Here is a 25495-nt window from a genome sequence, read left to right on the forward strand (position 1 = left end):
ATGGTTTTCTTAAACCAGATTTCTAGAAATCCAACAAGAAACTCAGAGTGAATGTGGCTGAGGATGATTTACATGAGAATCAGAACAAGTGAAGCACAATTTTACCACAAAAGCATATTTGTGGGAGCCCTGCTGCTGCTAAGATCTCTCATAAGGCAGTGGCAAGCCTGCCATCACGAAGTAGGCCGCACAGAAAAAGAAGACAGAGAAGACATTTGGACTCACAGTTGTGCATGTATATGGACTTTGAAGCAAGGATGTACTCCTGGTCCCATAGCTGAAATATAAACAAAGACTTTGATTCCCCAACAATCTTGGCTATGGATGATGGAAAATTCAGGATCATAACTTCTTTCTTGTTTCTAAAAGCTGTTATCTGGATTGGGATGAGGGGATACACCAGCCTTCTGAAAAATATATTCCATAATCTTGGTCTGTGTGTAGCGTTCCTGTTACTAGTTAGGACAGTGGTTATTCAGTAGATGACCTGATGACAAGCAGATTTAATGTATCTTTATCATAAGTTGACTACTTCTGACAAAGAGGAAGATGGAAACTTAATATGGCATGGCATGCATGCCTGCATCATTCCCCTGCTCTACTTTGGTGCTGCCTGAAAGCTTATTTTGTTGGGTATCGTGTCCTGGAAACACTCAGAACTAGAACTATATGAAGGATGTCAAAAAACTTCCGAAAAAGGGCTTAATCAAATAAAATCAGCTGACTCGTGGAGACATGAAGAGCACATTTAGAAACACTCAGAGCTGGAATGTAGGTGATGCTAAATACAAGAATGCCAGGGTTATGTGTATTTCTAATAACAACATCAGTATCATGAATAAGGACATTTAAAAAAACAGTATTATTATTTTTAAGTTACTCTGAATTTCTAAACCTCTTAAAATATTAACTCAGGACTTCCAGATTCACTAAGGTAGGTAGCTAAGGATTCTTCGTCTTATTTTTTACTGCTGGGGAAACTGAGGCAGTGAGGTTCAGTGACTTACCCAAGGCCACAGAGGGAGTCACTGTCAGAGCCGGGATTAGAGCTCAAGAGTTTCTGGCTCCCAGTCCCAAGCTCAGAACACTAGACCGTGGCCTCAGGACATTTCCAGCTGGTCTTGAGTCTAAAAGAAAGTAAATTCTCAAGTATGTTACAAATATGTAACATATATATATATATATATTTCTTTTTACTTTGAACGTAGTGGTATGAATGAGAACACATTGCTCGTAAGTCAGTGATAAAAAGCAAACCAGTATTTTTATCTGAGTTACCTTTATCGTACATATGTGTATGATAAAGCTCTGCAGAAAAATCTTGGCTTAAATGGCAGCCAATACAAACAACTATTGTATTTTTCAGGGTAAGGAACAAATTGCCTTTCCACTCAGTCAGCATGTCATTTGTATTAATGGTGAGGAATGTTAAGTTGCTGTGTGCAAGTAAACTCTATTAAGAAAGCTACGTCCCTTGGTGAAGCTAGATCCTTAGTAAATTTTACTAGCTAAGCACTGAGCTCCATATCAGAGTAATTACACCTTTTATCCACTGTGAGCTCTCTCTTAGCTTCTTCATACCCCTTAATTTCCCACTTCAGCTAATTTAGCAGTAAAATCGCAAAGGTTTTAAAAGGCTAGCTACGGAGGAACTGGCGTACGAATATTCTGTTAAGCTCCATGCACTAAAATCACATCATGTAGAAGAAGGAATTAATTAAATAACAATTAGATAGTGATGGATCATTGACAACATATATACACTTTGGTGCTAAAATTAACCTCCCCTGTAAATCCAATACATTGTATATCTTCTCATCTATACTCTGGCAAGTTTTATACCTGAGATAGAAAATGGTTAGGCCTTTTGGCAATATATTTTTTAAAAGGGCATATCTTATGGCATTAATAAAACTAAAAGTATTTTCTAAATTGTATAGCTTCTTTTTTTTAAAAAGAGCTGAAACAGTAATAAGAATTGCAAAAGGAGAAGAAAATTTTAAGATAGGTTGTTTTAAAGTGTCTGTAAGGACATTTGTTACATGAAAGTACTTTGTATGTTGAAAGTGCTAACAACTGTGTAGTATTCTCTTGCTATCTTCTTTTACAAGTTGCCATATTGTTTCCTTGTATTGACAGTCAGCTGTTTAATACATAGACTGGCAGTTAGCCCAGTCAATCCTCAATTCCAAAAGCCTCTTAGCAGATGAAAAATCTTTGCTTCATTCACACCTTGTAGAAAGGATGACAGGGCAGAAGTGACATCCAGATCCATTTAGAGTATACTTTGAGTCTGATTTTCCTCTGCCTTGCAGCTTGTGTAGTCATTTATAGCTGTGCAAAGTGAGCACAAAATGGATATAAAACACTGCTACCCATGCAAGGAAAGAATTCTGATTCAGTTGCATTATTTCCAGAGGTGATCACATAAAGTGTCAGGCAGTGAAAAAGCTGGCTCTGCATAGAAAGTCTAAACAATTTTGACATAAAGCACAAGGTAGCACCAGTGGCTTCCAAACAATTTACAGAGATCGAATATTTGCTTTGAAGCAATGGACATTTCCATTGGCTGTTTACTCATTTTTTTCATAAAAATCCGAACCACATAAATGTTAAACTCATCTACAGAAAGCAAATCCTACTACTTTTTTTTTTTTTTTTAGTAGAAACATATGTAAGTGTCAATCCTAAAGTATATTCTCACGTAAAAAGGAACTCATGTTCCTTCACTAGTTCTACCCTTCCACAGGCTAGTTCTAAATCCAATACTTAGAAAGCTACACTTCTACACAACCTCCCAGAATCAATGCAAAAGCTGGTATTACCACAACATCTGGTCTCAGTCCATTAAAGTTCAGTACTGCTCTGGCTTTAGTATGGGTGGCAAATTATTGTCTCTGTATTTACCAAACGGTGATATCTCTGCTACATGACCTACCCCCATTATGACGATGCAAAACTTACTGCCAAGTATCTTCAAGATACAAATATTAGAAGGAAAAGTCTGAAAATATTAGATTAAAAAACGTGTGTTAACAAAATTAAGTTAAATTAAGGACCTCATCTGACTGCTCCTGGAGTTTTTAAGAGTTACTTCTAATTAATAACAGACATGTAATGTGTAATAATTAATTCAACGTGTTTGGACATTTTTTTCCCATACTACCTGGTGGCCAGTTTTCTGGCTCATCCCAAACCGAAATCCCTCTTGTTAAACTTAGATGCCAAGGCCCGTCAACTGAGGTATGTCGATTAGGAGCAGAATTAGAAATTATTTGACTGCATCAGCAGCTCTTGACCTAAGTGTACTACTATAGTAAATAGTGTCTCTTGGTGTTTCTGCTAGAACATGTCTTTTATTTTACTCATAGTCATGCACTCAATGGAGTCATCCTAAGACATAGTTACTAAAACTATTACCATTGCCTAAAGCCTACCCTTCAACCTTGTGGCTAAAGAACAAATTAATTTTTCTTTGTAATTACTATTATTAATAATAATTTAGCAATATTGTATAATAGATGAGGGTTTCTTGGGGTATTTGGCATTTTTTCTTCCCCCTTCCCTTTAAATGCTTCTTTATTCTGAATTGCTAGTATGACTTGACTGAAAAGTACTGTGTGTTTGTTGTGTTTCTGCATGTGTGATACCAACTGTTGAAGACTGCTTGATGTTAGATGAGGACTTATGCTCAGAGCTGTTCTCTGGCAGAATTTCTCCTCACCAATGACAATGATGTTTCTGTGTGGGAGAGAATCTGCTTTATAATATTATACTTGCCATGGTCTTAATTTTACTGATGGGGCGTGATTATGATTTTATTTATGTTAATCAAAATCATGAGTCATTCCATTCATGTCAATAGCATTAAAGAGCTACGGAGACAAATAAGAGTTCAGAATCAGGCTGCTGGTGTTTAATCTGAAAAGATATCTGAATCACCTCATTAAAGATAGATACCAAAAGATAGATCTTCTGCTTACTTTGCATTACTCAGTCATTCCATTAGCATAAAACATCAACTAAAGAACTATAATGACAGCTGGCAATGTGCCACAGTACATGGGTTTTCTGTTTACCTTGGATACAGAAAATACCCCTGAATTAACAGGATTTAAGATAGCATTTCAAGCATGACAAAGTTATTGTATGAAGTCTCCTTGCCCTTGAAAGTTGGCATTAATGGTTTAAAAATTTATTTCCTTTCTTTGTATTTTCAGGTTTTTTGTATGTCTCTCTTGCATTACTGGAACACAAAAAGATCTATAGGTAAACAGTATTTAAATAGGACCTCAGAGACTGAGTTAAGTTTATAGCCCTGTCCACAATGAATATTATGTTTGGTGAATTCAGGAGGATCAAAAGAGTGATCACAACTTGCAAAGTTTGTTTTGTAAGTATCACATAAAGCATTATCAAATCTTCGTTGGTTTTGTTTTTGTTTTTTTTTTTTTTTAAAGTGAAAACTTGTTAGTTTTCCAAAAGATAGGTGTTCTAAAACAGTAAAAGGTTTTGTATTGGTGTCTGTCTCTTGCTCAGAAATTGTGCAGAGGATGATGCGCCTTAATTTAGTTCTAAATGATAAGTACTTTTAATACTAAATATTCTTGAAATTGCACTTATTTAAATTACACTCAAGCTCCATGTTAATATAAAAGAAATATTATAGGGAGAAAAACTATTTCAAGATCTCTAGCAAGCTATTGAATATTGTTCTACTATATCTCTTCCATTTTTTTCCTTTTAAGTCAAAGAATTACTGACATTTGAGAACATTCTCTAGAAATCTGATATATCATAGACCTTAGAAACTAATACTGCCATATGTATACTCTCAGCTTCACTAGAAGCATATGCCTCACGACACCAAATCAGAGAGCTGATGGTTTTATCAACAAACCAGGACCAAAAGGAAGCTGAAAGAGGAGATCTTTTACTATGTTTTCTATACACGTCACTGAAAACTAAAGATCTATCTGTGCATCTTGCTTTTCCAGTGCAGTTTGAATAGCAAAAATATTTTCTCCCCAATTCCCAATGAAATCTTTCTTTCTGCCATGCTAGACTGCATATTCAGTTTTATACTGTACACTTCTTCAGTATAACAAAATTATTGTACAGTGAAGCAATAAGATGCTGCCTTCGGGCTAAACACAAATGTTAGTTAAATCACTGGTGTCTTTTAAGAAAAACCTTGATACAATTTCCACTCTTAGTATCTGTGGGAATTACACATTTTCCTTGTCTTTGTGATAACATTGCTGTGTATTTCAATAAGCACACTTGGGCACATAGCTTAATTATAAGGTAACAGACTTTACATATCTGTGCCAAAAACCAATTAGAAATCTCACACTTTGTTTTCCAAGAAACTGAAGTGAATGAGAAATATAGACAAAATATAGAATAGAGAAGTGACCTACCGTGGTTGTCTTTATCCGTCCTCCTGGTTGTGTACAGGTCCAGCCTGATTTATTGATTAGCAAATCACAGCCTTCTCCTTCTAAACATGGAAGCATTTCACACCACTGTTTTGTTTTGATAATTCGTGCTATGGAACAGAAAAGAAAAAACAAAACAAAACAAAACCAAAAACAATTGGCAGGAGAAATCACATTTAACTTATCTCTAAACACTCTCTTTTTTGAGTTGTCTATTTTCATAATCTAATAATGCAGCCATAGGTTATTATGTAGTTAGTCCAATGCAATTTAAAATATTACTAATAACACTGGCTGTTCTAACAAATTTCATAATAAAAATAGCACTTAAAAACCAACAATAAAACAAAAGACAGCTTTGTTGGAAACGACATAAAAGTTAGCTGATTTTCTAACTTCATGCCCCTTACACTCAAGGAAATATTGCTGTGAGGACTAATTTCTGAGGACTTACTATCCTATCTAATCATTATGGAAGTGATCTACAACTGGGACCGATTGTGTTACATGCCATGCAAGCCTGAGCAGACACTCCTTATTCTGAAGTACTTATAGTATGAATAAATGTGAGACATACAGATAGAAGGGTCAACATACTGACAGTAGTTGTGAAACTCTGATACTTGCAATGGTAGGGGCATAGTTAGGGCAGAAACTAGGACCATATGAAAGACAGGTGTTGAATGAAGTAAAGGTTGGGAAATCATGGGGAAGGAGACAATAAGCAAAGGGAAAAGACTGTAACAAACAACTTATCACTACAAGGGAAAGGAAATTTTGTCAGGAAGGTCCCTAATCATTTGAAAGGTGATCTGATGTGTGATTTGTGGCTCCTCTTATTACTTCCATCTCTGGTATACTGCTTCTGCAGAATTTCTTCAAGGTCACACACAGCAAGTAGTCTGGGAACAACAGAGCTCTGACTGCACTGGAGTACATGCAAAGGAGCTCTAGGGAAGAATTTTTCTTCAAGTTAGAGAGAAAAGAGGCTTTAATTCCTCTAGGCTTCTTTCTGCATTATAATATCACTTCATTTGAGTTCCTCTCTGTAGTATTTTGGTTCCCTCTCAAGAATATTAACAATATCACTAATATCTATTATTTTTTATTCCTTTACTCTCTCCCTGTAGACAAAATTGTAGAGGGGAGTATTAGTTTGGGATACTTTTTATAAAATATATATACAGAGATGCACTCACTTGCATGGTGCCATATGCTAAACACATTAAGGTCCTCTAAACAATCTATCTTTTGCTCAGATTTACGGCTCACACTCCACAGAAAATGGTCCTCAATTCCTTCAGAGATTGTCACAGCAATCCTAGGCTAGACTATAGGAAAGTTTCACCTTCTCAATTTGCACGTAAGTGTTATAGTACTCAAGGGTAGAACAAGTTCCATACACAGGGACACCGATCACATTTTCCTCTATGTTGATGTGTGACACCAATACACACAATATATCTTGAACTATCACGAGCTCAAGAAAAGAGAAAATTACAGGAGAAATATTTAGCAATATAAGTGTAGGAGAAGTTTTGGATGCTCCAAATTAATTTGGGGTCCAATGAGCTTAAAAGCAAGCAGTGGCAGTTCTTTACAGTCACCTGAATGTATGATTCAGCCTCCCTATGCCACTGACTCCCTCTATCTGGAACTACTTAAGACTACAATTCCCAATGTCATAAGGTTTGGCAAGAAATAGAACCGTAATTTAAAGTCTTTTAATAAAATCCTTTCTAATACTTTGACATAAACCAACTTGTGTACTCGGTCCCTGTAAATTTGTTGGTAAGCTCCAGCAATATAATGAACACTGATTTCTTTCAGTGAAAGCTCCATCCGAAATTCATATTAAGATTTTCATTATTAAAAAACCACTTCAACTCCCAAAAGTCTACATATGAGTTTCCACTGTTCATTAGGCAATATATATATAAATACCTCATTGGAGGAATGCTTTCCATACAATTCTCATAAATATATATATATATATTTTTTTTTAGAAAATTCACTAACTTTTTATGATATATAATATACAGAAATCGGAATTGTGCTTGGAGTCCATAAGTACTGCTCTACTGAGGACTGCACCAAAATAGTTTTTGAGGCTAACATCTCCTGTGTAACAAATAATAGCCTTAGCCTTTCTGAGTGAAGAAAAGCCTCAGTAAAATGTTAACACCAAACCTCATGCATTTGCATGCATAAATATTGCAACTCACATATCAAAATGGCTATTTCTATCAATGTTTCAACAATATGGAGGATCACTGAATGACTGAGTAGTCAGCTGAAATAAAAAAATATGACCTAGATTGCCTCTGTTATCTCAGGTATGTCTTCTTCGAAACATAATTTGAACTAATCTTTAAAAAAAAGATATTTCTTTCCTCTGTCAATTCCTCTCAGTTTTTGCTTAGTTGCTATCTCAGAATGTCACTATGGGTAACATCACAAATATATGGAGCCCTTGCTCTGAGTATTGGCTATATCCACACAAACTGAAAACGCACCGAGAGTATTTTACAGGACATAAAGTCCAAACCATTTCTGCATGAAGTGTATAGACTAGCTCATGCTTTTAGGCCTTGAGAATCGTAACAACTTCCTTGGCAGGGAAAAACTACCCAGCCTACATGGATTAAAGCAGATCGGTATCAAAACAGTTTATTAACTTATTCATGACACATAATCAGCAGCGCTGCAGGATAAATACCAGCAACAGAGAGAAGTAACTGTAGTATAAGACACACTTGTCCATAAACGCTTGGGAATTCCTATGGACCCCCTTCAGAACTATTGCCAGAGGTCTCTGTACTGCTATTGAGACCTGTGCCACCCACCAGGCCTGCAGCCGGCTGCCCCCACTGCCCGGTCTCACTGCATACCTGGGACCCCATTACAGATCACCGTGGTCAGTTTATTCACCTCTCTGGTCTTACACTCTCGTTGCTTCAAAAGCCTGCAGACACCCCAGATCTCGCTCCCCTCTGAACAAGCCTTGTGTCCTGGGCCATTTGCCAAAAGCAGGCCTGGCGGGCACCCTGGCACTCAGGGATTCTGAAGGGAATTCTACACAGACACATTGCTCTGTTACACATCAGTAGTCACAGTAACAAAAAGAGAGGCCCTATTCGTGCCTGTGGGATTACATCTATTTTCGCCTTTTCACTTTTCAGTTTGCCCATTATAGCAGAGTATCACAGTGAAGCTAAATATATAAGATAGAGAAGGAGCAAAGTATACAACGATTTTATCAGCACAATATCAAGAATTTCTATCAGTAATTGAAACTGAGTTACACTAGTTAAAGTAAAGGAATATAATGTATTTCCTGAGGCAGTACGGTTGCCTTTTTCTGTGTGTATTCACCAGGGGTGAAATTCAGCCCTCTGCAGACAAGACAGCAAAAAGCCTATCAGATTCTTCAAATCCACTCCAAGCTCCATTATAAAGAATGAAGTGGCACTTAAATGATACATAGGCTTTGTGCAGACCTTCTGTGAAGAACTGAATTTCATCTTAAGAATCTGAGCTGACACTACTTTGCATCTCCTAAGAAGGGTTGTGCCCCTTCACTTAAACTGAAGTTAATAGGAACTGACGGTGCTCAGCACATGGTAGAATTGCTTTCCTGGGTAATACCGTTTGAATTGGAGAACAAATGGAGTCTATCCAAAGGTTTTTCATACAACCAGTTCTGAAGTGTTGCAGGCAGGTAGAGGTTATATAGACATGACGCCGAGCTACCCACTAAAGTGTTCTTAGTTGTTTTGTAAGGTAAAGACATTTTTGATGGATTTCCAGTTTTTAATAAAAATGAATAAATAAAAGTCTCAATTCATGATCAGTATGATCCAATTTAAGACTGTTCAAATGAGTAGTGTTTCAGAGCACCACATATTATTTGCTGCTAAATGCTGCAACAAGATAACTTTCATGACAAAGCCCCTCACTTGGATTAATATTATATATATACTTTGTTATAGAAGAAGAGCTTTATTTTCTGTACTTTCCAAACATTTACTCTACATCAAGCAATTATCAATTGCTGCATCTCTAGTCAATCTCATAACTGAAAATCATTAATTTTTCATGATAACAAAACCCCAAATAAAACTTGTGCAGTAGCAATAATGCAAAAAATTACAGTAATACTAAATATGTTAGATTAAAACACTTGTATTGTTACAATTTGGTTTTTTTTAAAAAAAAAAGGTCAGAAAATTAAATTGGATATATAATTTAAAATCTTATTTTTTTTCCCCATTGAATAACAATATTGATTAAAATGGCATTTGTATACTGAAACTTGTGATTACAGAATACATTGTGCCCTTATGCATAAAAGGTGGTGTGGGAAATGAATATTTACACATCATAATGAAAACCATGGTACAAAAACGTAAACAAAATTTTGAAACACGGCTTAGTTGATGTTTATCAGTCACTACCAGATGCCTGAAGTAGTGAAAGGTAGATTCTTTGTAGTGCTGAGAACGGAAAATTTCTCCTAAGCCCAAGGAGAATACAGTTTTGAAACATGCTTCTTAAATGAGAGCTTAGCTCACAGTACTTCTTATGAATAGTTGGGCTTGGCAGTGTGAGGTCACTAGTTGGACTTGATGATCTTAAAGGTTTTTTCCAACCATAATGACTCTATGATTCTATGGTGTTTTTCTTCATGTTATTATTTTCAATGTTAACTTGTAAGACTTAACGAAAGATATAAAGTATGCATCGGAGAAGATTTTCATACATTACTTCACTGTTGTTTTCCTTGAACTTTGAATAAAGATGATCAGCATAATTGATTCTCTAAGTTAAAAAGGCCTCTGAATTCATTAGTTTAGATGTAGTTAGACAGACACATTTATCCTAGCATTCTTCTCTTGCCCTATTTAGTTTGAACAAGTCCCACATTGCCTATTATTAATCATCTCGAACTGATCCCAACTGGTTCCGTTACCACACTCTTCTCCCAGCCTCTCTGTTCTCTTTACCTCATATTTTTCCTTTTTCTATTTTTTTTTTCAGCTGCAGTTTTTTGCTCCAACCATTTCTCTCCTCTTCCCAATTCAGTACATACACATTATCTAGCTATTAAAGATCTCAGAACATTTTACAGAACTTATTATGTTTAGCTGGCTTTATGTATGACTGGTAAATGCTGTTCATTGCCCTCATTTTGCACAGAGGTTAATCAATCTGACCCATTTCACACGAGAAATTTGTTACAGAGCTGAAATAAAAACCTCTGAAATCTTAGTGGTTGCTAGGCTAGAAAACTTTCTCTGTTCTATTTTCCTTTGAAAGGAGGTGGTGGATTTATATGTAAATGTAAGAAATTATCTGTGTGTTTGAGTAAGCCCCTATGCTGCCTCTACACAAATGCACGCAGCTTGGGGAATAAGCAGGAGGAAATGGAGATGTGGGTGTGGATGTGGGGCTACAACCTCATTGCTGTCACTAAGACATGGTGGGACAGCTGCCATGACTGGAGCACAGCCATGGAGGGTTTGTATTGTTCAGGAAAGACAGATTGACAAGGCGTGGAGATGGAGTTGCTCTCTATGTGAGAGAGCACATAATATGTACTGAACTGTGCCTGGGTGGGGATGAGAAGCGGGTAGAGCGCTTATGGGTAAAACTTAATGGGCAGGGCAAGGCAGGTGATATTATTGTAGGAGGTTGCTACAGGCCACCTAATCAGGATGAGGATGTGGATGAAGCCTTCTAAGAACAGCTGAGAGCTGCCTCACGATCACAGTCCCTGGTCCTCACAGGGGACTTCAACCACCCTGATATTTGCTGGGATAGCCACACAGCCAAGCACATGCAGTCCAGGAGGTTCCTACAGATTGTTGACAACAACTTCCTGTCACAGATGATCAAGGAATCAACAAGGAGGGGTGTGCTGCTGGACCTGGTACTGATGAATAAGGAGGGCCTGGTTGGGGATGTGAAGGTTGGAGGCAACCTCAGCTGCAGTGACCATGAGATGGTAGAGTTCAAGATCCTGTGTGGAAGACAGAAGTGCCAATGAAAGCTGGTCAGTCTTCAAGCATCACTTCTTCCACGCCCAGGATCAGTGTGTCCCAACGAGCAAGAAAGGAGGAAAAGGAGGTAGGAGGCCTCCATGGATGAGCAAGGATCTGCTGGGACAACTCAGGCAGAAAGCAGCCATCTATGAGAGGTGGAAACAGGGGCTGGCTTCTTGGGAAGAGTATAGGAACATTGCCAGGGCATGCAGGGGTGCAACTAGGAAGGCTAGAGCCCTTCTACAATTAAATTTAGCCAGGGATGTTAAGGACAGCAATAAGACATTTTTTAAGTACATCAGCAGCAGAAGGATGGCCAGGGGGAATGTGGGCCCGCTGCTAAACACTGACAGTGCCCTGGTGTCTGAGGATGCAGAAGAGGCCGAAGTACTGAATGCCTTCTTTGCTTCAGTCTTTACAGCCAAGGCTGACCCTCGGGAAGCCCAGTCCGGCAAGGATAACATGGTGGCCAGGACAGCAGAGGACTTGCCCTGGGTGGAAGAGGAACAGGTTAAAGACTTGTTGGCCAAGCTTAAGGCTCATAAGTCAATGGGTCCTGATGGGATGCATCCTAGAGTGCTGAGAGAGCTGGCTGATGTGATTGCTAAGCCTCTCTATCATTTTTGAACAATCATGGAGAACAGCTGAAGCGCCTGAGAACTGGAGAAAGGCCAATGTCACGTCAGCCTTCAGAAAGGGCAAGAAGGATGATCCAGGAAACTACAGGCCGGTCAGCTGCACCTCCATCCCTGGAAAAGTGGTGGAACAATTCATCCTGAATGTTATCACTGAACATATGAAGGATAAGATGGTTATCAGGGGGAGTCAACATGGCTTCACCAAGGGGACATCCTGTTTGACCAACCTGATATCCTTCTATGAGTGCATAACCGGCTGGCTAGATGAGGGGAGAGCAGCGGATGTCATCTACCTTGACTTCAGCAAGGCTTTTGACACTGTCTCCCATAACATTCTCCTCAGAAAGCTCAGACACTGTGGCTTGAATGAGTGGACACTGAGGTGGATTGAGAGATAGTTGAATGACAGAGCGCAGAGGGTGGTGATCAATAGTGATCGAGTTGGAGGCCTGTGGCCAGTGGAGTTCCACAGGGATCGGTTCTGGGCCCAGTCTTGTTCAACATTTTCATCAACGACCTGGATGAGGGGACAGAGTGTACCCTCAGCAAGTTGGCTGGTGACACCAAACTGAGAGGACTGGCTGATTCCCCAGGACACTGTGCTGCCATTCAGCAGGATCTCGACCAGCTTGAGAGTTGGGTAGAGAGGAACCTCATGATGTTCAACAAGGACAAGTGCAGAGTACTGCATCTGGGAAGGAACAACCCCATGCACCAGTACAGGCTGGGGGTCGAACTGCTGAAGAGCAGCTCTGCAGAGAGAGACCTGGGAGTCCTGATTGACAATAAGCTAAATATGAGCCAGCAATGTGCCCTCGTGGCCAAGAAGGCCAATGGCATCCTGGGATGCATCAAGCAGAGTGTGGCCAGCAGGTCAAGGGAGGTTCTTCTCCCCCTCTACTCTGCCCTGGTGAGGCCTCATCTGTAGTCCTGTGTCCAGTTCTGGACTCCTCAGTTCAAGAGGGACAGGGAACTGCTGGAGAGAGTCCAGTGCAGGGCCACCAAGATGATCAGGGGAATAGAACATCTTTCATACGAGGAAAGGCTGTGGGAAGTGGGGCTGTTTAATCTGGAGAAGTGGAGATTGAAGGGAGATTTTATTAACATTTATAAATATCTAAAAAGTAGGTGTCAGGAGGTTGGGACATCTCTTTTTTCTATAGTAGCTAGCAACAGGACAAGGGGTAATGAGATGAAGCTGGAACATAAAAAGTTCCACTTAAATATAAGAAAAAACTATTTCACTGTGAGGGTGAGGGAGCAGTGGAACAGGCTGCCCAGGGGGTTGTGGGTTCTCCTTCTTTGGAGGTCTTCAAGACCCACCTGGACATGTTCCTATGCGTTCTGATCTAGGTGAACCCGCTTCTGCAGGGCAGTTGGACTAGATGATCTCTAAAGGTCCATTTGAACTCCTACCATTCTATGATTCCATGAAATTACACACTACCAACAAAAATATACAAAGTAATAGGCTTTTAAAAACATATATCAGTTAAATTGCAGTAATAGGGAAGAGGCTAGCAGAAACACAAACTGAATCACAGTAGTTTACAAAGACATTGTGATCATTAACTGTCTTTAGAGCAGCAATACAACTGTAACTGTGTATAAGGCCCAAATGTTAATTTATTTTACTATACAGCAAGGAAACATCACAAACCTTAGATAACTTTTACAGCAGTCATTCTGCTGCACTTAAAAAATTGAAGGCAATGCTAATTCACAAAGAGTTAGCTTGTTTCAATTATTTATAGGGCATCCAGACTATTTAATTCTAAGATCAGCAACATAGCAATGTCTATACATGCATTTTATCATTTAGTTCTTGCTGTCAAGATTGATAGGGATATTTGAGCTGAAGCTGAGAAATAAACGGAAATAAGTGATCTCCCGCAGGCTACAGAGAGGCTACAAATTGAGAACGGGTAACTAGATGAAGAGTAAAAGAATGTGGGACAGGGCAAAGGCTTTCCCCACAGCTCACCCCAATCAAAGTTCCAATAAGGAAGAAAAGTTAGTGAAAGCCCAGGCTTCAGGAGATACCTTCAATATTGATCTGTTCCCTGAAATAGGATGAAAATCTTGGTTTACCATAAACAGTACAGAATGCACTGTTTACAATGTGTATTTGGAAGGAGCAGAATAATACATAAGAGATGATGTCCAAATTCTCCAGCCATCTATATCATCCTAAACTAAGACTGCATAAGGGGCACTTCTGCTCACCTATATAAATCATCCTTACAAATTCAGCTGTGGTGTACGAAGGTGCAGGATTAAGCTGGGTTAATATCGGAATTTACTTTCTAAACCACAGTTGCGTAGGCTTATCTGTAATACTATTGCATTTAGCAAGGCGTCAAGGCATCTGTTTAATTTTTAGAAGGTACCTAATGTTTTGCTGAGTCTTCATAAGACTCTGTAAAATAAATATATGCCGACAGATTAGGAGGGAGAAAGTCCAAAGATATTCCACAAAGCTGAAATGATTATTAATACATAAAAAATCCTCAGAACACAAGACATAGGATAAAAAAATCTAAACAAACAAACAAATAAAAAAATGTAAGTAGAGTAAAGCTGAAGCAAAATCCAAGAGCACTCTCATAAAATTCAACAGCTCTTATCTTCTTTCCTGTTTGTGTCTCTAAATAGCAGAATTTCCTCATTACGCTGTCTCAATAAACAAACAAACAAACAAAGAAAACCTCTCTTCACTACTTTGAAAACTTTAATACTATGTGACACCGTAATCTAGTGACAGTTATCTTAGATACATCTACATACAGATCTTCAAATATCTGTATGACAGAAGCATTACACTGAAATAGACTGCATCCTGCAAATCAGCTTCACAGTCAACTTATGTCCATTTCCATTTCAATTTTTAAGGATCAGCTTTCTTCTATTTATAATTGCTCTCATTTGAGTTTTGAATATATCTCTGCATTTGTAGTGGTTCTGCCTGGGCCAGGTTTTGGTAGTGGGGGAAGCTACAGGGGTGGCTTCTTTAAACAAAGATCTGCCAGAAGCTTCCCCTGTAGCTGAAAGGGCTAATGCTAGTCAGTTCAAAGATGGACCCCACAGCTGACCCAGGCCTGGCCAATTAGTGACTCTGTGAATAACGTGTTTGAGACAGTGAAGTTGCTGTGCAGTTGCTAAACTTCAGTAGCAGGAGAAAGGAGAATGTGAGAACAATATCTCTGCAGACACCAAGGTCCAGTAGAGAAGGAGGGGGAGGAGGGTGCTTAGGCCCTGAAAGAATGACTCCCCTGTGACCTGTGGTGAGAACCATGGTGAGGCAGCTGTGCCCCTGCAGTCCATGCAGGCCACTGGGGAGCAGAGACCCACTCACAGCCCATGGAGGAGCCCACACCAGAGCGGGTGGATGCCCGAAGGAGGCTGTGACTCCGTGGGAAACCCACACTTGAGCAAGGAAGACTGTGGGAAGAGGAGCACACATTAGAGTAGGTTTGATGTCATGACTTGTGATCCTGTGAGGGACTCATGCTGAAACACTCTTCCTGAAGGACTGTTTTCCTAGTGGATGACCCACGTTGGGGCAGGGTGTGAGGAGCTGCCCCTGTGGGAGGCCCGATGCTGGAGCAGTTCAGGAGGAACTGTAGCCCATGGGAAGGACTCAGGTTGGAGAAGTTTGTGAAGGACTGTCTCCTGTGGGAGAGACCCCACACTGTAGCAATGGGAAATGTGATGAGGCCTCGCCCTGAGAACTGACCACAACCCCCATCCCCCATGCCGCTGGAGGGGAAGAAAGGTGAGTCCCGGGAGAAAGGAAGGGCTGGGGGAGATGTTTTAAGATTCTGGTTTATTTCTCCTCTCCCTGCTCTATTTTGTTTGTTCATTAGTAAATCAAACTGTTTCTCCCCAAGTTGAGTCTGTTTTGCCTGTGATAATAATTTGTGAGCAATCTCCCTGTCTTTATCTTGACTCACAAACGTCTTGTTATATTTCTCTCTCCCCTGTCCAGTTTAGGAGGGGCTGTGATAGAACAAATTGGTGGGCACCACCACAGCACTTGTTCTCAACTCCTTAGCCTTTTACTGGCAATTACTACAGTTGCTTACATGGAAAAGTAATATAGCAAATATAGCATATATTTTTTACTGCTTATAGAGTAATCTAACAGAAATAGGAAAAAATAATAATCCAGTATCATTTACCAAATCTCACAGGGTCACAAGCACCTTGGCAGTCATAATAAAGAATAAATACAGATAAAGTCTATATGCTTATTTCTATTTAGATACATGTGCTCCTAGCCTCTTCTAAGTTGGCTGATAGCTTCTAAGAATATATCAAAATAACAATGCTGTGAATAGGCAAGCTGACCCACAACTTTGCACAGGATTTCAACACTTGCTTGAGTATCTACAAATGCACATACTCACTGTTTTTTCAATCTGTGAGGGATGTAGTGCTTCATTATCTGTGGGTAGTTAGCATTTTTGGTCTAATAAGAGATGCTAATTGAACATCAAACCCTAGAGAAAGCCTTTGTCAGGACTCAATGTCTACCGTTTCTGTCCCCTGCTGTTCTGCTCTGCTGTATTCAATTAGTGCCAGTAAAGAACCCTTCAGAGATCAGGTTTTCATCACATTTCACTTTTCTGCCAGCAGACTAAGAACAGTAAATTTAACTGGAGAAGGATGGCAATTTCAGACCCAAAGAAGAGAATCTGAAGACAATAGTAAAGGACAGAGACAAGGGAGAAATATAATGGAAAGTAATAATAAAGTAGATAATAATAAAAATAATTAAAAAAAGAATAAGCAAGATAGGAAGGAAAAGAAGACAAAATCCAGTTATATGTATTAGCTACTGAAGCAGATGAGTAGGATCAAAAACTTGGGTAAGTTGTTCACTTGAGTCAGTAGGATCATGGGGGTTTTTTTCTCTAAAGAACATCAATTCCAGTCCTCCTGATACAAGCACGGTACTGCAGTGGAAAACCAGATTTATTGTGGAGAATGTGAAAGAACTGGACACGACCATCTCTATGTTATGTAGGGAAGACTAAGGAAGTGGGAGAAGGACCCCAAGAACTCCTCATTATGAAGTATGAGAACACAGAAAGGTGCACATAGAGTAGATAGCAAAGCAAAATCTTAAAGTAGGAAGTCATAGTAGGAACAAAAAATGTTCTAGGTTACATGGTACAGACTGGTTAGTGGCATGGAAAGAAGCTGAGAATAAAAGATTACAAGGCTGTTTGTAGAAAGAAAGTGAAAAAAAGGTGGCAGGAGGGTTATAAATCAACCAGACAAGACCCTCAGAGTGGACATGCCCATAGATATGGATGACTATGGAATCGGACACTTTCCCTTTTCTGTAGCTTCACATTTGACAGTACAATATCTGATTCTGTACTTACAAAACAGATGTTAAAATGATGGGCAACAATCAAGGTCATTCTTGTCACTCTAGCTATAGAACTCACTAAGTATGTTTACTGAATTCTGCACATGCTCAGTGAGGGGAAAATAAATTTAAAAAAGAACACTCTTTATTTGACAACAGCTTTTGTATGTACAAAGCAGTGAGAATCAGAATGTAAGACTGTGCACATGAGAACTGAAATCTGATAGTCTTTAACCTTTTTAAAGCTATTTCAGAGAATTTTAGTTAATGCTCTCCATGTGCATTCAAAGGACAAGTATTTAGTTCTGCTCTGGCTCTCATTGCTATTGGTACTTTCCAAGTCTGGTGTTAGCACGTACACTGCTCCTCTGACATGACAGTGACATTTTACTATACACTAAAAGAGACAGCAATTCAGCTATTCTTAAGTACAATGGGCATCCTTTGTCAACAACCACAGCAATGAGAAACTTTGCCCTCCTTTTGTCATGTGTGTAAGAACAGAACATACAAACAAACTGCACTGAAATGAACTCCACGACTAGCACAGGAGGAGAACAGCTGCCACTATGAGAACAATTAGAAATATTAGAAAAGAAAACTCAGCAATGAGACTGTACTTATCCCACACTCCCTGTGATTTCCCTCTATTTCACATGACTAGATGCTGTGTTACAGTAAACTCTATGCTCCTTGAGGAAAGCTTGTGATCTTTGTTTTGATCAAACAGTAAAAATAGGCTCTGATTAGGCCTGTACTGTAGTGTTAACTTTTAGACAGCTTGGCAACTGGCCTTTTCTCATGGCTTCTGCTTTCATTACGCAGTGTTTGACCAAGAGAGGCATGATGTGTTTAAATACAGCCAATATGTTAGTTTATATAATATGTGCTGAACTGGTATGCTATCTGTGGGAAACCCTGCTACATGTGGATGTGTTATGTCTTGACTGCACAGTCAATCATGTATCTTCTCAGTCAGTAGTTTGACAGTATGACTATGCAGAACACGATTTCTGACTGACATTTGAAGCCTTAGTTCTATAGATGTTAGTATTATTTTTATGGGACTTCTGTTTAACTCTCACAGTATACTCATATTTAGTAAACTAAACTCTGAATAACTGAATAGTCTGCTGTCAGCTACAATAAAATATTTGGATGTTCCTAAGGGTTAATAATTAAATTTTAAAATCCCTTGCTGTTGTATTTTTAATACTGAAAAGCACCTTAAACAAAATAAAACAAACTGTACATTAACCACAGACACAAATACTAATTTAAAACTCTTCAAACTGTTTGCTTCAGTATCTGTAAGCTTATCCTTTAAAGATGCTGACAGAAGAAAGTTAGAATACTCCACCTGCAGGAATTTCATTGTCTTCTTTTAACAATAACTGTCTGACAAAAAGTTTTCTCAACCCACTCTCGCTTTCTAGAAGCAATGGGGAAGCCTTATTGGAAATATTTTGTTGTGTAACAATACGAACAGTACACGTTCACAGTCCTGATTTAGGCAAAACTTGCAATAGCTTTTTTCAGGGTTCCTCTCAACAAAGTGCTGCCTGGCTGATTCTACAGTTTAGAAACAGCCTCTTGCAGATAAAAACCCACAACTGGTAGTTCTCCATGTCTCTTAAGTGTAATACTGAACTACTTAAATGTTCATTTAGTCTCAACATTTTAAACATATCAAATAAAAAATAATGTTCAAGTGTCCAAGAGGTTTTCCCAGGGAAACTTCACATATTTTTATAATTTCACATAGCAGATCCAAAAATGTTCCTTTAAATTAATCTTACATGCATAACTATATAAACATATATGCATGTATCTATGCATCTACTGTATTACAAATAGAAGTTGCTGTCACAACTTCTCTGAAATATTCTATCTCTGGTCAGCAGGATATCCTATATAACATTTTTTATTAAATTGTAGCATAATGTGCTCATTTTCTACTGTTGGACTGAAACAGATTTTTGCAATGTCATTTGTGTACAAAAGTTTACAATCTATTTTTATGGCCTAGTTGCTGGAAAGCCACTCTTCGCTAACTCTGCTTTTTACAGCTTTGGGTGCTCTTCTGTTAGCACATTTCACATCTACATACATTACTTGCTGCTTTTGCAGACAGTTTTCTATGCCTGCACAAATTTCCTAGAATCATAGAATGGTAGGAGTTGGAAGAGACCTTTAGAGATCATTATTATCAAATTTCTTTAAAGATAGATCAGATACCCCTACCTGTATAATTTGCAGTATGTAGATGAAATCCAAGGAGATGGCTACTAAGTGCACTGGGTTTCTGGTAGTAGGGAGGAGGTCACAGAGATTTGGTTTTGTTTTGGTTTTTTTTTTTGTTCAAGAGCAGAATTATTAGTAAGCAGAAGGTTACTCATATACCTTATGCCATTAGCAGCATATTCTGTATCCTAGAACTTTTGCCTGCCATGTGAAAAGGTAGCTATTTTTAACTGTATCTTACAAAGATTTCTAAATTCACCAACTGTAAAATATTCAAGATACGGGAGAATCTTTTCATACAAACAGACATAATAATCTGATAACAGTTTGTTTGCTTGGGAGGGTGTCTTGTTTTTTTTTCAGATCTGTGGTGGATGATACAGCTTCAGTATTGTGTTTATTATATATATGGTCTTGACTACTTGAATCTGTGCAACCCATTAGAAACCAGACTGCAAAATGCCACAGACTTTCTTTCACTTCCAGTCCTGCTTAAGTTTTCTTTGTGGCACTGCTCATCTGAATCATTGCCTGTTCCTTGCTTACAAAACATTCATATTCAAAGCACTGTTAGCACAATAGCAATTAACAAAGAGCCTTTTATGCCAATCTGCTACAACTTCATCTCGCACACCCTTTACAGGAAGAAGGTCTTTTCTCTTCTTTCCAGTATCTGTGAAGCACTCATGCCATGTGAAAAGAATGCTCCCTTTCAATGCAGGGGGGACATCACTGTGCCTTATGTGAATCTACCATATGTACAGCTAAGGGGAGGACTAGGCGACCTCTGTGGAAGTTCACAGTATCAGGAATCGCATATTAACAACCCAGATGCAGGATTTTGTGTGGAAATGGCAGAGTGCTTCCACAGGATGTTTGTCTTAATTTTTCCCTGCTGTAATGGATAGGAAAATCACTTTTAGGTTCATCACAAATATAATTAACAAAGCACAGAAAGGAGAGTGACTAGTCTTGGGTCATTTACAGCAGTTACTCCCAAAAATGTTGCTAACAGGGTGCAGTAAGCGAGAAGTGGGAACCTGCAGCTACATCACACTAGAAACTGATGGATTTTGTTGCCAGTACCGTATAAAATTGCCACATCGGCACTAAGATGAACACTGAGGTTCCCCATGAGGTAAGACTATTCCTTTATAGTATGCTGTAGATTCCATCATCATATTAATCAGAGAAGAACAAAAGAAAATGGAAATATTTTATACTTCCTGCTAAGAATAATTTATAGTCAATTTCACAAGGCAAAAAAAAGTGAGTAGCACAGAGTTGGTCAGTAAAACACAGAACACAAACCTGTTTGCCATAATGGCATGTAAAAAATATCAAGGCATTTTATAGTAATATAAAAATGTAGGTTATATATGAGAATCTTATTGCCCTTAAAAACACCTTTAAAATCAGATATGATATTTCCAAATACCTGAACTACATAGTCCTGTGACATGTTAATAAACTTATCCCTCGGTAAGAGCTGTAACATTATCTAGAATGTTTTACCCCAAGTTCCCTATAGCACAACACACACTGGTAAAACAAGAAACAAAAAAGAAACAACCCCTCAAAGGCTCTTGTGTGCCTTTATTTCACACTGAATAAGCAGGCACAGTACAGCCTGCTGCTAAGCTTTTCCTTACCAGTTGGTCAAAACATGGATAGACTCTTGGTTACAGCTCCTAATGTGTTGATCAACTGACCCAGAATAACAAAGGCTAAGGCTAAGCAACACAGAAATTATTATACTGGATCAGACCTGAATTAGTCTAGTCTAATCCCCAGTCTCTGTGAGTAGCCAGTGATGTACAAGAACCCCGTACCAGCCAGTTGCCTCTATTTCTGTATGTTCTAGCAAGAACTGTTCCAAGTAGAAAGAACTTAATATGCTCAGAATTATTTCTCCATATTTAATCAGTTACTGCTTTGCAAGCTGTTGATTGAGGGGCAAAGGGTGAAAACTGTACATCTCTGAGGAACAATTAACTTCTCTGTTGATCCCCTGAGGTGCACCATAAGCCATAATATCATAAATTATCCCAAGGAGAATTTGTCATAATAGATCTAAATTGATAGCATTAAAAAATATTCATGCATTTGTATTTAAAAGTGCTTCTTTTTTAAAAAGGGTTTTGCATTGTCAATTTGAAGAAAAAAAGCAGTATCCTTTTTTTTCCATGGCAGTACAGAAAGCATTGCATTTGCATCACACATTAATCACAGGAAAATTAAGGACAAATTAAAACAAATATGATGAATCACATACCCTTTTGTGTGAAATATAATTCAGCATCAGGCCTGTATACATCATTAACTACTCCGTTTGCCATTAATACTTCACAAAAATGTGTGAATGTAAGGCTACATCACAAAGTTGCTAAAAATAAAATTGACTTTAATTTTTCCGGCATCACCTTCCTCTATACAATATATGTAAATCATCCCATACTGTATACCTTTCCTTGCCTAAAATACATACAAAACATTGCTATATGAAAGAATTTGCAGGGTTTTCTACTCACAGACAATCCTGCCTGCCTGAGAAGATGTATGTCATGCCTACATCACATTAGTGTTTCCTCCTCCTTATGAAATCCTTCATGAATAAGTCTGATTTGTTAATACACTACCCTGTTCCATTGAGCTTCTTACATAGCTCTCTGATGTGCTCGACCCAAGTGCCTCTTGGTAGGGTATGAGCAACATGACTCTCATTTATCACATGCTCAGGGGTAAAAATTATATGCAGTGAATATTTTGTTCAACATTTTGTTGTTTGTTTTTTTGTTTTCTTTTTAACACACATAGATATATATAAGCTAGGGAAAGGAAGTCTGTGAAATAAATCCTGTACTTTGATTGGAAGCTGCTGAGTCTTGTCTTTAGTTCTTTGGAAAACTCATTTCAGTATGTCAACCAATTGATTGTTTTCCTTAGAACAAGTCACACGCCAAATAAGGCTGCCAAATGCACTCCATTCCTGCTCATTCCATGCTTGTTAAACAAAAATCTATTTAATGATATTAACTTCAAGATATCTCTCCAAACGTTTGTCCTCTCAAATACAGTGGTTTTCAAAAAAAAAAACTTCTCAAATTTTGAAATAAATTACATTAATCTCCTGAAATCCCTAAATGTGTAACGTTTCAAGTACCTGAAAACTTTGTCTGCACAGACTCATCTATTTGGATTCATTGTTTCAGGAAAAAAAACACCATGATTGCTCTTATCAGGCTCTCTCTCTCCCCTACCTTTAATACAGGACAATTTTAAAGACAAAATCACACGTATCCTAATAAGGAAAAGTATTAACACTGGGAACACGAAAATAAAATATAAAAAAAAGTTTGGATCTTAATATGCAGTTTTAGTACTAGGCAACTTCAGTATCTTATTCCACTTGAGGTGCTAGTGGTCTACCACATCATTTATCGAAAAGGAACTGCCTTAAAGAAAATCTCCATATCTATTTTTTTCTGATTCTGTTACCAAAAAAATCCTTTACAAAATATGGAATTACATCTCATTGGCAGACTCTCTGGGAACATACTCGTATCCTTTTTGTATGTTCTTTTACTTTTAAAGCTATAATTTCGTATATAATTTCACGCAGTTCATGTATAGATCGTGAAAAAGTATTAATGCATCCAAGTATAGTCTATTCATCCTAGAAAATGTGCAGCTCTACCTTGTATCAATACCAGGGAACATACACAGTAAACAAATTAAAATATAGCAGCATTTGGAACATCTCCTAAGCTTGCACCCCTTCATTCCTCTTTTATGAACATGTGGAGTTTATTCTTTCACAGCTGTTTGTGAAGCTGGGGCCTGGAACTGCAATCCTCCTCTAGATCCTCTGATTATACTGGCTTTAACACTCAGTTTCTTAAGATGTGGTGTAAAATGTAAATATGGAATTTTCTGGTAAGGTGATGCAGGCACTGGAAGGCAAGTCTGCCTGTATGTCTTGCAGTGAAGCGTACTGTCAAAGAAACATATCAGTGGAAGACTTTCAAGAACTTCAGGTTTCATGCTTCAGTCAAAGATAGTAGAACTAGCTATGGCCTAACTCAGTCAACTAAATTAGTATTTCCTATTTTAATTTCCTATTATAAAACTGACTCATTAAAACAGTGGGTCAGGAGCAACCTTGAAGAAAGATTTTGAAAGATGATTTTTAAGATAATATAAAGAGTAATGGAAAATCTCTTCATATTTTTACTGAGCCTGGTTTAACATCAAAGGCTTAGCAGAAATACAATTCTCAATGATTATCTCACAGTAAGAATCATTGAAATATAATTCCAAACTTTCCACAACAGTTTTTAAGAGCTCTGCTTTTATAACCCTTGTGATTTCTTTTAGCAAGCTACTAGAGTAAGATGCAACTTTAATGACTAATATTACCAATATAAAGAGTATCTATGCCTTTTTTTCCACTGGTATAAAGCAGAATAATCCCAAAGAACAGAAATAATCCATTTACATCAGTGCTAAATCCAGAACTGCTTGTGTTTATTAAGATTTTCCATTCTATATTTTTTTATTTTTATACACACACGAACATATTGTTCAATTAAAAAGATTTTAGTTATTCTCAGAAACTGGAACATCCAGAACCTGTGTTACTTGAAAGAAAATGCAAGCCTGCAGTTAATGTCTGAACCACAGCCGTTGATCCTAACACAGCGAATAAAAGTTGAAATCAATTTCATGCAAAACTGTGCAAATAATCACAATTATTACAATGTGTGCACATAACTGGGTTAATAAAAAATATGAAAAATATTATCGATATACAGAAATACAAAAGCAATACGAGTATAAAAAAAAGAAACTAGAAAATACAAGAGCTATTAATTTATTTTATAGATGACAGACTGTAAGACTAGCAAGATCCATTGTAATTCCGTACTCTGACCTTCTGACAATGTTACCTGTAGGAATTCCCTTCATTCAACAATCTACCCACCACAGCTAGCAGCAGATGTAGCAGAACTAGAGGACTGTTTTAAAAAACAAACAGAAAATTCTCAGTTTAAAATTTCAAACCACAACTTCAGTGGCTTCTCCCAAAGGATAAAGGCAATTGCTGTTAGAAAAAAAACTTGTGCTCATTCTGCACAAAGTCACAACACTAGTTGCTTTAACTCTGGGTTGCAGAGTTAGGGCTAGAAAAGGCTTCAGGAGATTTCTCATTCTCTAAAGTCCTAATTGAAATCTTGATTAGTAGAAACTGAGCTTCTGGAGTCTCATATAGCTAAGCATGTTTCTTTCATCGTCACCAAGACTGTTCTCTGAATTCTTTCCAATTTTTCAATATCTTTCATGAATTGTGAAGATCAGAACTGGGAATACAGGTCTATTAAAATCTGCCCTGTGTCCCAAATGTCTAAGAGTAGGTTTCTCAAATTCACCCAAGGCTGCATTAGCTTTTGCAAGCTGATCACTGTAAGATATTTGCGTTTATGAGCTTTGCTTGTCTTCTAGATCCTTCACTTCAGAGTATGTACTGGATGTGTCTGGGCTGGAATTCATTTTCTCCACAGCAGCTGACATGGTACTGTACTTAGGAGTTTTTACCAAAACAGTCTTGGAAATACTAATGGCTTTAGTATCATTGAGCAGTGCTTGCACATCATCAAGGCTTTCTCTGCTTTCCATTCTGCCCCCACAAGTAGGCTCAGATTGGGCAACAGGTGGGAGAGGACACAGTCAGGACTGCTGATCAAATCG

General features: G+C 38.1%; 1 protein-coding gene across 1 annotated transcript in view; it reads right to left on the reverse strand.

The window, feature by feature from the left end:
* Positions 1-25495, reverse strand: part of TAFA5 (TAFA chemokine like family member 5) — a 428871-nt gene that overhangs the window by 66021 nt on the left and 337355 nt on the right. The window contains exon 3 of the mRNA XM_061988959.1: positions 5424-5551. Coding sequence (XP_061844943.1) covers positions 5424-5551 — 128 coding nt within the window. The remainder of the gene's footprint in view (positions 1-5423; positions 5552-25495) is intronic.

The sequence above is a fragment of the Colius striatus genome, chromosome 1 (genome assembly GCF_028858725.1).
Source record: "Colius striatus isolate bColStr4 chromosome 1, bColStr4.1.hap1, whole genome shotgun sequence".
NCBI classification, from domain to species: domain Eukaryota; kingdom Metazoa; phylum Chordata; class Aves; order Coliiformes; family Coliidae; genus Colius; species Colius striatus.